Source organism: Chaetodon trifascialis, chromosome 7, assembly GCF_039877785.1.
Source record: "Chaetodon trifascialis isolate fChaTrf1 chromosome 7, fChaTrf1.hap1, whole genome shotgun sequence".
NCBI classification, from domain to species: Eukaryota; Metazoa; Chordata; class Actinopteri; order Chaetodontiformes; family Chaetodontidae; genus Chaetodon; species Chaetodon trifascialis.
This window is the reverse complement of record NC_092062.1, coordinates 20710031-20723093: the sequence shown is the minus strand read 5'-3', so window position 1 is coordinate 20723093 and position 13063 is coordinate 20710031. Positions and strand designations below refer to the sequence as shown.

At 43.2% G+C, this 13063-nt stretch overlaps 2 protein-coding genes across 2 annotated transcripts; one reads left to right on the top strand and one right to left on the bottom strand.

The window, feature by feature from the left end:
• The first annotated feature begins 345 nt into the window (after positions 1-345).
• Positions 346-6465, top strand: styk1b (serine/threonine/tyrosine kinase 1b). The gene is made up of 10 exons (XM_070965794.1): positions 346-554; positions 1375-1430; positions 1615-1785; positions 2957-3289; positions 3405-3586; positions 3720-3794; positions 4661-4869; positions 5039-5079; positions 5432-5528; positions 5633-6465. Exons 2-10 carry the CDS (start codon positions 1376-1378, stop codon positions 5823-5825), a joined length of 1356 nt encoding a protein of 451 aa, XP_070821895.1. The 5' UTR covers positions 346-554; position 1375; the 3' UTR covers positions 5826-6465.
• Positions 6466-6491: 26 nt separating this feature from the next.
• phc1 (polyhomeotic homolog 1) lies at positions 6492-12908 on the bottom strand. Its single transcript, XM_070965792.1, has 14 exons — positions 12769-12908; positions 11802-11923; positions 11485-11595; positions 11331-11396; positions 11091-11234; positions 10463-10699; positions 9523-10281; positions 9277-9412; positions 8976-9154; positions 8785-8848; positions 8588-8675; positions 8147-8318; positions 7604-7841; positions 6492-7511 (listed from the first exon to the last, which is right to left on the bottom strand). Exons 2-14 carry the CDS (start codon positions 11916-11918, stop codon positions 7360-7362), a joined length of 2463 nt encoding a protein of 820 aa, XP_070821893.1. The 5' UTR covers positions 11919-11923; positions 12769-12908; the 3' UTR covers positions 6492-7359.
• Between the last annotated feature and the right edge of the window lie 155 nt (positions 12909-13063).

Below are 13063 nucleotides of genomic sequence, written 5' to 3'. Positions count from 1 at the left end.
TTCCAGTGCAATGAAGGTCGAACATGGTTAACAAAAGGACTGAAAATGACAAGGAGTGGCAGGACCAGTTTTCCTAAACAAAGAGGAGGAAGGCAGCACCAGAGGTAGCTGACATATGTCGACTTCTGAGAAAAAGCCTATCACAGAATGTGGTCGAGCAAACTCTGAGAGAGGCTGAGCAAGACTGGATTAGCATAAACCTGCCATGCATGCCATGCATCTCTTCTTAAACTGACAAGGAGAGAGACAGAGAGGAGGAAGAAGGAGGAGGCAAACAACACAGAGGAGGGATGAGGTGCAGGTGAGGAGGGTGGGGTTAAGAAAACACTGAAGGTGGACAAACAGAGCAGCGCACTGATCCCCTGAGCCTGACAAACCACCTGAGAAAAACAAAGACGATGAAGGTCTGAAAAGCAAAGCTGAACCCGGACTCCACATTCAGCTGGGAGGATGTATGATCAGTGTCTGACTGTGTGAAGGAGGGAAACGTGAGCCTGGAGTAACAGGACTGAACGCTTTCTGTGGGACATAAGACGCAACTGAAGGAAGCTGAGGTAAGGATTCATACACTACATATTATTTTCAATTAATCTAATCTCATATAAACTGAGATTACGATTATGAGATTGTTTTTGGGGAGTGAGCCGGTGCTGTTATGCCATTAATGTTTGCCCTTTGGGTGTGTAGTACAACATTTATGTGTCAAAAAATGCGGAGGAGCAGGTTTAGAGACACTGGATGTGACGTAGAAGGATGAAGAGTTTCCCTGTGTGGCCGCGGTGCTACTTCAGCTCTTACTCACTGAATTTAAAGCAGCATTTAAACTCAAACACACAACGTGAAGAGTCCTCAGGTAGAGAGATGGTGTCTTTGTGAAGGGTGTGTCTCATGCTTAAATCAGCTCATATAGTGTCACTTCACCTTAAAACAGACCAGCATTTTGTGCTGAATCCTAAAGACTGAAATAAAATGAACTGAAATTAAACTGTTGTGTTGTCAGAGCTTTTTTTTTTTTTTAACGGAGCTCACAGACAGTGATCCAACATCTGAAGTTCCTGGTCTCAGTTACACGTTGGCTCAGACACCTTCTCATACTGGATACCTTGTAAAGAATCATGTTACCATTCACAGATTCAGCCCAGGCACCGAATGGGTTTCAGGACTACCTCTGTCACTTTGTTGTTTTTTTTCATCTACATCTACATTTGTTTACCCTCAACAAAGGCTTCAATGTTTTCTTGTAAATAGAAAATATCCTGAGGCTTCTACATAATGATTGGAAGCATGAATGTAAGGTCTGACTGTGAAAGGTGTATGAGGAATGGGCAAAAGTGAATAAAATATTCTCTATTCTCATTTCTTCTAACGCAACAGGATGTCTTCACTGTCAGAAGCAGACTACCGCTGTGAGCATGGAGACACGATCTGTGGTGAGTTTTATCAGCTGAGATAGGACTTGGAGATTTTGGCCACTAACTTGTTGTGGCCATAAGAGGCCTTGTTCAAGAGTTAACCTGAGATGACAGACGAACAGACGACATACCAGCCCCAGACAGACACGTCTGGCCCTCTGAGATCACTGTCTCTGAGGATTGTATCTGTTCCCGTTTGCAGAGATCCGTGTGTATGAGCAGGAGGTGATCATTGTGCCCATCTTGCTGCTGGCCAGCTTCCTGGTCACTCTGGTCTTCATTTTCCTGCTGCGCTTTTGTCCAGAGAAAGTTGATCGCATCCGCCCACAGGTCTCAAAGTCGTCCCCCAGGAGAGTGCTGCATGGCATCGATGGTAAGACACTGGACGAGGCCAAGTTTGTTCCTGTTGATTTAGACAAATTAAATCATATCACAGAGATTAAATCGGATCGCTGTCGGCAAACAGTCAGCAAACTGATCCAACATGTATATTTCTTGTATTTTGCTTTATCCAGGAGGTGTGAGTGCAGGTTCTTTTTGCTTAATGCTTGACAACCTTCTATGTATTTATTTTTATTGACTTTTGCTACTTTTGTAAATTACTAACAATAGCGGTCAATATCATTTTTAAAAATGTCTTCCAATAGAATGTGAAAGACACGAGCCCCGCATCAGCACGTTCAACTGGTTTTAACAATAGTAATGATTTTATTTGTATGGCACCTTTCACACAAGAGTGCAGCTCAATGTGCTTTTCAACAAAGAAATCGCATGCACCAAGTGCTCCACATGGAGAGGACATAGAAAGAACATAAAACAGGGACAGAAAATGAATGTACAATAAGATGGATGATAAAACTCACTAGCTAATATAGTAACAATAGCATATAAGGATGTTTTTAGAATAAAGAGAATGCATAACATAAGACGGAAAATAAAGTCCACTGAATAATAGTAATAAAATAAAGTTACACAGAATGCGTAAAATCAAGAGAAATGCAGCAGTGAGAGGCAAAGCTCAAAAGTTTCAGGAAAGCTGAAGCTAGTTAAAGTTTTCTCAGTGATGCTGCTATAAATAAAAGACGCTCAGTGTATTCACATTGTCACAGTGTAGGCAGACTCCAGAGGACTGAATGGGAACAACTGACAGGGAAACAGTCCCACAACTATTTACACTATTTCCTGCATTACAGAGTCTTCCGAAAGTAAAATAACTTTTATACAGTGCTTGCTTTTACATTTAATTCTACAGAATTTTATGCAAATAAATGACACCTGATTGTTTAGTTTGTCAGTGGCAAAATTTCTTTTACATAAACAGACCATCATTTGTCCATTTGGATACGTTCTTGGTTTTTCATAATGATGAGTTTAAGAATCTACTGTATATCATGATTTCTCTCTATCTGTGGTTTCAGTTAAACATTTCTTCCAACACAACACAAAGATTAAACAGTTCTATAGACCCACTCGAATGTAAATCCTTGCATTTATCTAATGATAATTATCCTCTTGCTCCCTCTCCCTTAACTCTCTGCCCACAGCTCCACCAGGTATCAATGTGCTGGAGCATGAAAGCATCGCTCTGGACGTGCCCAGTTCCTACTCCACCTTCCACCCCCCGAATACTTACCCCCAAAAAGACCTCTCCATGTCTGTGGTCACACCCTCTTTCGCGTCCAGCCCCCCACCGCAGCCCTTCAAGCCCAGTTTCACTCCCATTGTCCAGCCCAGAGAGCTGCCCCGTCAGAGGCTGCCTGAGTCCTTCAACCTGGTCACCCCTCTGCCTGCTGCCTTCTCCCTGCAGTCAGACTCCTCTGTGTCCCTCTACAGGGCCCGCATGGAGAACAGGAACGTGGTGCTGCGAGTCCTCAATGGTGAGAAACTGGAATTTCAAAGTTGGTTTGTGGCTTTTGAAAAGAGCTCTTGGGGAAATGGTTTCTGTAACTGCAGTGTGTTCCTTGATCGCCCTCTCATTCTTGCCCTTCACAGACTCTGCCGATGCCGTAGAAAGACACAACTTCCTGGGCTTTGCATCCTTCCTGGCTCAGGTGGGGCCACATCCCTTCCTGCCAGAGCTGCTTGGAGTGGTCTCACTTCGAGCCCCTCTGGTTACAGTTGTGGAAGAGCTGGAGAACAGAGACCTGCTCAGCTTCTTGTGGCGATGCAGACAGGTACATGTTTTACAGACGGTGAGCTGCTGCAGTGTGTGTTAACTCACTTTAAGCATCGCTGCAAATATCTAAGGCAAAAAAAAAAAAGGTTATCTCATTGAAATCTTCTCTTTGTGTTGTTTGAATTTTTCAGGACAATGTGGATCCTCCATGTGAGATGACTGAAAGACGGATATTTACCATGGCCAAACAGGTGGCCTCAGCACTGGTTAGTATGCTTCGAAATATGTCCTCACCTTTTTTAGACCGCTTGTTTGACTTTCAAATCATTGACATACAACGTCCCTGTCCTGACCGCATGTCAGCACTGACTTGTCAGCAGGGTTTCCCTCCAATAATTCTGACAATCCCAAAAATGTCCTTGTGTTTTTGTATCACTGGGTCATTTCTTCTACGTTATGGGAAACAGAGATACACTCTACAGTCACACTAACAGTTCTGGAGTCTGTACTTTCGCACAGTGGAGCTTTAAATGAAATGCTACCATCAGAATGCTAACAGTGACGACGCTAACATGACAATGTTGGCAGGTAACATTTACCTTGTTTCACCACCTTGGTTTGGCATGTTAACAAGCTAACATTGGCTAATTAGTTGGCTTGCAGCTGAGGCTGATGGGAATGTTGCTGTTTCTGCTGGTATTGGGTGATAAAAGTGTTCATGAAAATTAAACTACTTCAGGAAATATTGGAGAAATTGAAATGTTAACTTGATGAAGTTATTTCAACTCAACCTGTCGGAAACAAATTTCCGACATTTCACCCCAAACCACACATTGGCTTTGTGGTGGTGCTCAAGGTAACATCAGGGGATCATCCTCTGGGGACCACGACTGTTGTCGAGTATTTCAGTCTGGACCGAAATGATGGACCCCAGAAATAAACACCTTTAATCCACGAACCTTTCAGTCATCTCTTCATGCTTTAAACACCAATATACTCTATAAATAATATACTCTAAACATGCAGTTTCTGTGAGGTTTCAGGAAGACCTTTACATATTTACTTCCTGTCGGTGAAGATGATTGAACTGAAACCAGCTGGCTGAGTTGCCCCATGTTTTCTGCCCAATCAGGAGTTCCTTCACAGCAAAGATCTTATCCACGGAAGCATTCGTGCCCGTAACGTTCTGGTCACCAAGGAGTTCACAGCCAAGCTTTGGGGCCTACATGGGGTCTACACGAGGAAGAACCAAGGGGCCACTCAGAAAGATGATCCCAGCATGAAGAAGTGGCAGGCCCCAGAGCTGTTGGCCAAGAGACCTGCCAGTCAGAGCAGCGACGTGTGAGTTTTCTGTTAGCGTCTCGGTTATTGCCTGTAGTTTGCATCCTCAAAACAGATGCTGCTGCAGCGTAAAACTAAATCATTTATTAAATATTGCTACTAACTTCTCTGCAGCAAATGAGAGCATTTACTGAATTGAACCATTATTTGCCTGTGTGTCTCTCTCTAGCTGGTCATTCGGCATCTTACTGTATGAAATGGCAGCACTGGGTAAGTTGGACCATATAAATATATATGTTACAATATATATCAGAGATGACGTAAACGTCTCAGCTGTCAAATATTATTTATATTCTATTATCTCTTTAATACAGATGGTTGTATTAGACAATTGTAGGCAATATTGCAGCCCCACAAACAAGACTAGTTTATGGCAATATTGGATTTTAATATGATCTTTGCATCAATGGGTAGTACCTTCATCTGTAAGATAACAGACGTTGATAAAAAGCTTCTCTATTGATTTCCCAGAAAACGTAAGAGCACATACTGGATTCCTTAATAGAGGATTTTTTTCTATATCTTCCACTCCTGCCGACTAAATTTACTCTTTTCTCTCCAGGTGAAGCTCCATTTGCAGAAATTTCAGTTAATGAGCTGCTGCAGTTTCATCAGCGAGGGAAAAGTCTGAAAAAACCTTCCAACTGTTCCAACATGCTGTAAGTATCCACTGCAAGCTCCAGATGTGACGCAATCAAACCTGATGCTGAGTTTCTCTTTAACAACGTGCTGGAAAGCTCACACTGTCGCCTCTCTCCGTCAGATACTCCGTCATTAAGGGTTGTTGCCAGTGGAAGGATCAAGATCGACCCTCTCTGGCCGAGGTGAGCCGCAAGCTCCTCTCAGGAGAGAAAAGTGCCTCTGACAAAGTCCTCAAGTCGTCGGGGACAGTTAACATCGAGCAGTACCTGCAGGAGGCAGGATACGGGGAGACCAACAACTACACTGTTTTCTGATCACAGCTTGTGCCGGCTAAAATTAATTGCACTATTCTCCTCAGTGGTACCCAAATGGCGCACTTCTACAAAATCATATCTTTCAGGTGCAATAAAGGTGTTCCAAACTGAGAGCTTTGGGCACTGAAATTGTTCTTTTATGTATTTTCTGTAGTAAATGAGAAAAAGTGTATGCTAAGCAAGTTGTTTGGGAAACATTCATTTTCATATACACAAGACCTTGTTCATGTGCGTCTTTGTCTGTCTTGGTAATTCCTGAATCTTTGAAGTTCAGCTGGGGGAAATGCAGTCATTTTTGTAGTACACTTCAAGATATGTAAACTTGAGCAATGTACAGCTGCTACATCAGGAACTTGTAGTCAATACTGTCAGTATATGATGGTTTACAAATCTTGTTTACAGGCTAAAGCAAATGTGTATTAACAGATGTAATATATGTTACTACCACATTCTGTATGATTCTTCATTAGACAGAATTGTGGAATTGAAGGGCACATAAATGTATTTATGCTATTATTACACCCATTTTTTCCCTCTATTAGCTCAGTTCATGCGAGCAAACTGTTTACAGAAACTCAAATGTGAATAAAAATAGTCCTACAATGATCTTTTTCCTTTTCAAGTGGACACCATGGAGGTAATAAAGTGAGCGTACACACACAGAGATCCAGTAACAGGAATTGTTTATTGGTAGTACTGCATACATGTACATAGAGCACTTCCACTCAGCCCTTGAGAGAGCAAACCATGAGGAACACCTATTTTCAGGTAGTTAGGTTGATTAAAGCTACTAAAACTATATCATATTCATGAAAAAATAACTTTGATTGTAGTACAAAATGGAAAAGATACAAAACTAAACCTTTAATAACTGGTAAAACTAAGTCAATAAAATAAACCAGGCTTGTTGAGTGTCCTCAGCTCGATGTGACTGGAGCCTGGATTGAACATCTACAGTAAAATAAGTAACTACTAAAAGACTGAGATATTTAAATGAAGTGGACTGTTGTTGACATCACTTCAAATCATACATCACTAAAGTTAAAGCACCATTTGAAATACAGCAAGAAGGCAACATTTCCTTTTTTTTTTTTTTAACCCAACATTTGAACTGTCCTGGCTAAAAGACCTAGCACCAATGACTGCAGGCTGGCAGATTTGCACAGTTCCACAAGAGTATATATACAAAAGGCCTCTACACACAGCAACAGAGTCCCCCCCCCAAAAAAAAAACCAAAAACAAAAACAAAACAAAACAAACTAAATGACAGACACTACTGACATGGATACTTCAGACTGTCTGTGCTCACCACTCACACAACAGTACACATACATGTATCTGCACATTCAATGTCCAGAAAGTAAACTGTCCATCCCCATGTCTCCACATGATCGATGGTGCAACATTGCTTTATAGAGAACATCATCACTGTAACCAAACATCTTAGTCTTTTCTTACTAAAAGAGGAGCAGGTCCAGGTGTTGACTCCAGCGAGGTCATCAATGAGAAAATGATCCTGAAGTGCTGACTGCATCACTCACGCAGGGTGTTGATGGAGGCACAGATCTTGAGAGCGGGACCCAGCTTGATATTCATGGTGGAGATGAGATGGTCCTCTCGCAGAAGCAGCAGAGCCTGCCCGTCTATTTCCTGTGACAGGAACTGGGCAGCCAACTCTTCACAGCCTGGACAGAAGACAGGAAGTTCAAATTAGTATAGAAAAAAAGGGGACATGGCTTAGCCTTACAAAACAGTTATCTAATTGCTGAACACCAACCTTGAAGTGAAGAGATAAACCTGCAGACTTCTTCCACGCTCCACTGAGCAGGAGTTGCTGAGAGAAAGTTAGCGCCCTCTAGTGGAAGGCTACCAGGAGCTGAGCTGTCAGACGGAGGAGCGCTGTGTCCAGCCCTTGAGCAGGAGTGTGAAGAGCTGGGGGACAGTGAAGGAGAATCGTCCTCCTCTCCTTCCCCGTCGCTGGAAACGTCCTCTGAGCGACTGGACTCAGAGTGACACTACAGCCAAAAGAATGGAGACTCAGATACAAAGGCCACCTCACAGACTAAGTTGCATTTGTTGATAATGCAGCCACGTGGTGTAAAGCATAAGGCTGACATTTTTCTGTGCTTTTCTTCCTATCAACAAACTCCATGAAAAGTTTGATTTTTAAAAAAGCTTAGTAATTTCCTAAAGTAGCTAGGCACTTTAGATATACTGGCAATGCTTATTAGTTTGATGAAATGGTTTTGCTTTTCTCATGAGATTTGTTGATAGAAAAATATAGTATCACTGTCCCCATCCTTTAAACTACAGATCTTACCTTGACAGGTAGATGCCTGCCTGATATTTTATTGCAGGTGTTATTAGAGCTGCTCCTGCGAGTGGGGCCCCTTCGCCTCGCAGCGCTCTCAGTGGGTGCTGGAGGTGGTGCTACACCTGCACCACTTCTCCCTCTGCTTGTCTTGAAGTGCTGGCTGCAGCTCACGTTATACCTGTGGATCCAGGAGCAAAGTCACCGCTAAAGAAGAGGTTTCCTGGGGTTTTTGTTGTCGTAGGAGCTTGTGCTTCGCAGTTTTTACTCAACTCTAATGAGTACAATGTGCTAATCAGGTCTAATCAGTGGTATCTCCTGGTATAGTCTTTGGCTGGTTCCTTAACTACATATGATCACCTGTCCTTGATGTAAAGCACAGGAGAGCATGCAGTTTTTGGAAGTATGTACCAAACAATAAATCAAGACAAAAACAAAAACAAATCATACCTCTTAGCACAAGTGTTTGAACAGAACCTCTTTGATCCTCTGAACTGGCTGGCTGGGGCGAGGCTTCCACAGTATTCACACTTTAACACTGAAGAGGAAAAGCAAAGAATACAAAACATGTCACACAATTAAATACTGACGATGCACACAGTTTCATGGCATCATCATTACAACATGAGACTCATTTCACCACTTACACGGGGGTCCGTTCTCTGAGCGGCCAACTAGGGCAAAGTCTCTGTCTTTGAGGAGTCCAGCAACCTGTCACATCAAACACAAGCCTGACAGTAAGGAAGTGTTTCACATGGCAAAGTGCATAACCAGTGCATTTAAAATAATATATCTGATTTAATGGGAAATCTATGTTGTCATTGCAGGGCACACTTACAGGGAAGGGCTCAGCTCCTTCCTGGATCACAAAGCCCTCTATGAGGTGGGTAAGGACTTGTGGCTTGACCACTGCCTGGGGAACAGGCGCTCTGTCTTTGTCCCCAAGCCCGACTCTTGACAAGGGCAGAGGCAAGGACAGGGTGGGAGGAGACGGGAAGGCTGCTGCTACAGGAGGAACTAGTGAGGATCAAAAGTGAAAATAATGAGCTTTCAACCAGAATTTCATTATCTACAGTGCTAATTTTTAAATATCACTACTAATAATCTATGCTTGATTTTGAGAGAGCAGGTTGAAATACCCGAGTCCTTTGTAGGGGCAGGGGATAAGGGAGGAGCAGAATCTTTCATGATAGCAGAGTCTGAAGATTCTGTCGTCATCTCATTTGGTGCGTCACAGTCAGATTTTCTCTTCAGAGAGCCAATGGCAGGCTTTACCTAATGATATATGGTGGAAAAAAGCAGGAGAAATTGTTATAATTCCGTGAACGCTGATAGTTATTCTTACATCTAACCAAAGAATACATCCTTTCAATGGTCGATCTTACCATAGCACTGTTGTTGGAGACTGTGTTAACATTCCCACCAGCTGTACTTTCCTGGCCTGTGCTGCCTCGTACCTGTGCCAGGGCCACAGCCTGCGCATTTCCTGCTAGGCCCTGCCTGGCTCCCACAAGCTGCACAGGGATGTGGGAAGTGCTGTGTCCCCCAGTGGTGGCCTGGCTGTTGCTAGGTGGTGCTGGGAGAATGGGAGGTGGGTGTCGAGGGGGCAGCTGTACAGGTAAGCGGTGTCCCTGAGCGGTCTTGGGCTGGATCGGCACAGGACCTTTGTCTGCAGTAGTGCTGGCCTGTTGTAGGGGCTGCACCACCAGAGTCTGTGTGTTAACATTGGCCTTTGGGGTCACTGAGCCAATGGAGTAGCCCTGGGTGGTGGTAGGGACATTTGAGGTGGGCACCAGGATCACAGGGGCAGCAGAGGAGGACAGGAGGAGTTGGGACAGAGGGAGTGCTGGAGAGGAGGTGGAGGAAGGAGCTACAGAAGCAGCAGGAGTAACAGTCATGGCAGCCTGGTTTCCAGTCTTTACAGTCATAGTGTTGGCGGTGGGCTGCTGAGTAAAACTGGGTTTGGTCATTTGTTGTTGCTGTTGTGGTTGCACTTGCTGCTGCTGCTGCTGAGCTCTCTGGGCAAACGTCTGCTGCTGCTGCTGCTGCTGACTGAGAGGAAAGCTGGCAACATCTTTCCTCTCAGGAAGCTCTGACTTGACAGCAACCGCTCTGGGAGCACAGTGTAGAGCCAGATTCTGCACCTGTATGAAAACGAAAGGAGTAGGTTGAGGTGAAACACATTTGAGAAAAGTAGCAAGAGCATGTTTAGTGGAGTCAAATAGTCCCCCCATGACAAATATCTCTCTGAAAAATCACATATTTAAGTCTGTATGACTTTAAATAGCTCAGATTTACATTACAGGTAGGTGATGGTTCTCAAACCTGATCATTGTCAGACTGGGCACTAGCAGTGGTAGGAGGAACTTCATGCTGCTGCTGCTGCTGCTGCTGCTGCTGCTGCTGCTGTTGTTGTTGTTGTTGTTGTTGCTGCTGCTGCTGTTGTTGTTGTTGTTGCTGCTGAGGCTGTGTCTGGGCAACTGTTGCTACTGTAGCTGTTGCTGTACCACCAGGCATGAAGATTAGCTGAGAAGCAAGGGGAGCCCTGAGAGAGCGGTTGACCTATACAAGGACAAGGACCAAAACAGATGGGTCAACCTTATAAATAGCACATATTTCAATTCATGACTCCTTAACTACATGGAATACTTAGTGCTTGCAAACATTTTTGTTGGGCTAATTGTGCAAAATATTAAAAGCACTTCCAATGTCACTGGTTGTCGTGAAAAACCTTTTTCTGTGCTTAGTGACAATTACTCTGGCTACAAGTAGCATAAGATAAGAAAGTGAATCTTTAGTCCACCAAATCAATAAACTTTCAGAAACAGAATAAAAGGTTCAATTTTTATATCATTAGAAATGGTGACACAGGTAGGAGCAGTGTGCACTCATTCATGTATTCAACTGCTTATTTCTCAAAAAAGGATGATATGCAGAGTTATTTTTAACTCACCCGAAGATACATCTGTCCCTGTCCTGCAGAGTTTCCACCCAGCAACACTGACTGATTGAGAGCTGTTGTTGTTGCAGAGGTGGCTGGGCCATGGGGACGGGGACTGGTCATGGTACCTCCTGCAGACGTTGTGCTTAGGTTGACCTGGGAGGAACAGAAAATTGTACATTTTCATCAAACCTACCTTAGCATTTCAAAAAGTGATTCAGAATTCAAACAATAAATAGCATAAATACTTACAGTCGTGGGTGCTTGGGACATGCTGTTACTTGGGGTATTAGACTGACGACTAGCTGCAAGCGTGGCCTGGTTTAAAAAGAAAAAGGAAAGGGATGTGCTGTAATGCTTCTGCTTTCCGAATATTTGTACATTTTTCTGTCATAATTCTGGTTACCTGTTGCACAGCAGCCAAGTTGTGGAGTTGGGCACTATTGATCTGCTGCTGCAGCATGAGCTGCTGGAAGTATTGAGCTGCATTTGGCTGTCTTTGCAGTGCTTGGAGAGCCTAAACAAACAAACAAACAAACAAACACACACACACACACACACACACACACACACACACACACACACACACACACACACACACACACACACACACATTATTTTAAGGCTAATCCAAAAGTCTTCTTATTTCTATATTATTAGCAAATCAAGGTAACAGTCTTTTCATCACAAGCAGTTGTTTATGCACATAAACACTACACAAACCTGTACAGCCTGTCTCTCATATAAAGACATGTGGGCTATCTGGGGTGCACGAGAGTTGCCGCTTGTCTGAGAATTTCCATTGGTAGTGCCTGTGTTTTGGTCTTCACCTCCATCCATGTTTGCTGCTCAAAACACAGAAGTCAGTCATTAAAAATAGCTGTGACTCAACAATACTGCTGAATACACAATAAATCATCGTAATAACTGTAAATATCTTAGCACGAAGACTTGTTGAACATGCAATTTGGCATTTCACACGATGAAGATGATAACAAAATGCTTAAATAAATGTACTGTACGTATGAAAACTCAAAAAATCAATTCCTAACTTCAGAAAGTTACATTACAAACAAACGCTCTATCAATCCATGAGGACTGTTTTTAACAGAGGGACGTTACAGAGGGTTATTCTTTCACAGGGCCCAAAAATCACAGCTTGCTACACCCCTACACGTACAGTAGCTTTAAGTACACGCTTGGCAGACGTTATCACCATGGCACTAACAATCGCAGCAAGCTGGAGCATTGTGATATTTTCATTAGCAGACCAGTTGTCAACATGATAGATGAATGCGGGAGAAAGAACATGGAGGAAAGCTCATAACACCAAGTAAGAAAGCCACTAGCCAGCTGTTGCTAACTACAATGGACTTTGCTAGTTAGCTAACCTATCCTATCTCTTTATAAAAGTCTGACATACCACAAATAAAATACATAAACAGTTGTAACCGGACTAGACAAAAAGGCTAGGTGACGAAATACAAAATGTAAGCGGGAAAGCCGTTAGTTCGGCGCTATCACTAAGGTTTACGAGTACAAAAGGTGCAGCGTTAGTTTACCATAGATCGGCTAGCTAACTAACTAGCTATGCTAAGTGGTTACAGCAGGCAGGAAGCTAACAACTAGCTGGCTATCAACCATGCAACAAGTCAACGTTTATTGTGCTTCGGCGTGCTTGTGTCTTTACCTCTCCTTGGTATTTCTGTCCTTTTCACAGAAAAATGCAATTAAGTGTATATTGCGCTCTTGGTTTTAACTACAAACAACGATACCCCCCTCTCAGGCTTTTTGCCTCCAACGAAACCCCGCCCCTTACAAATATTTTTCTTCTTCTTCTTGTTCTTCTTGTTCTTCTTCGTGCATGTTGGCGGGTGGCAAACCAACGTTAAAGGTGCATGCAGTCTCCCACTGTATCGACGTGTGTAGCTCCTAAACAAACTCTGGTTGATAAAATAGGATTTGTTTCTCTCTCTACGTCTATA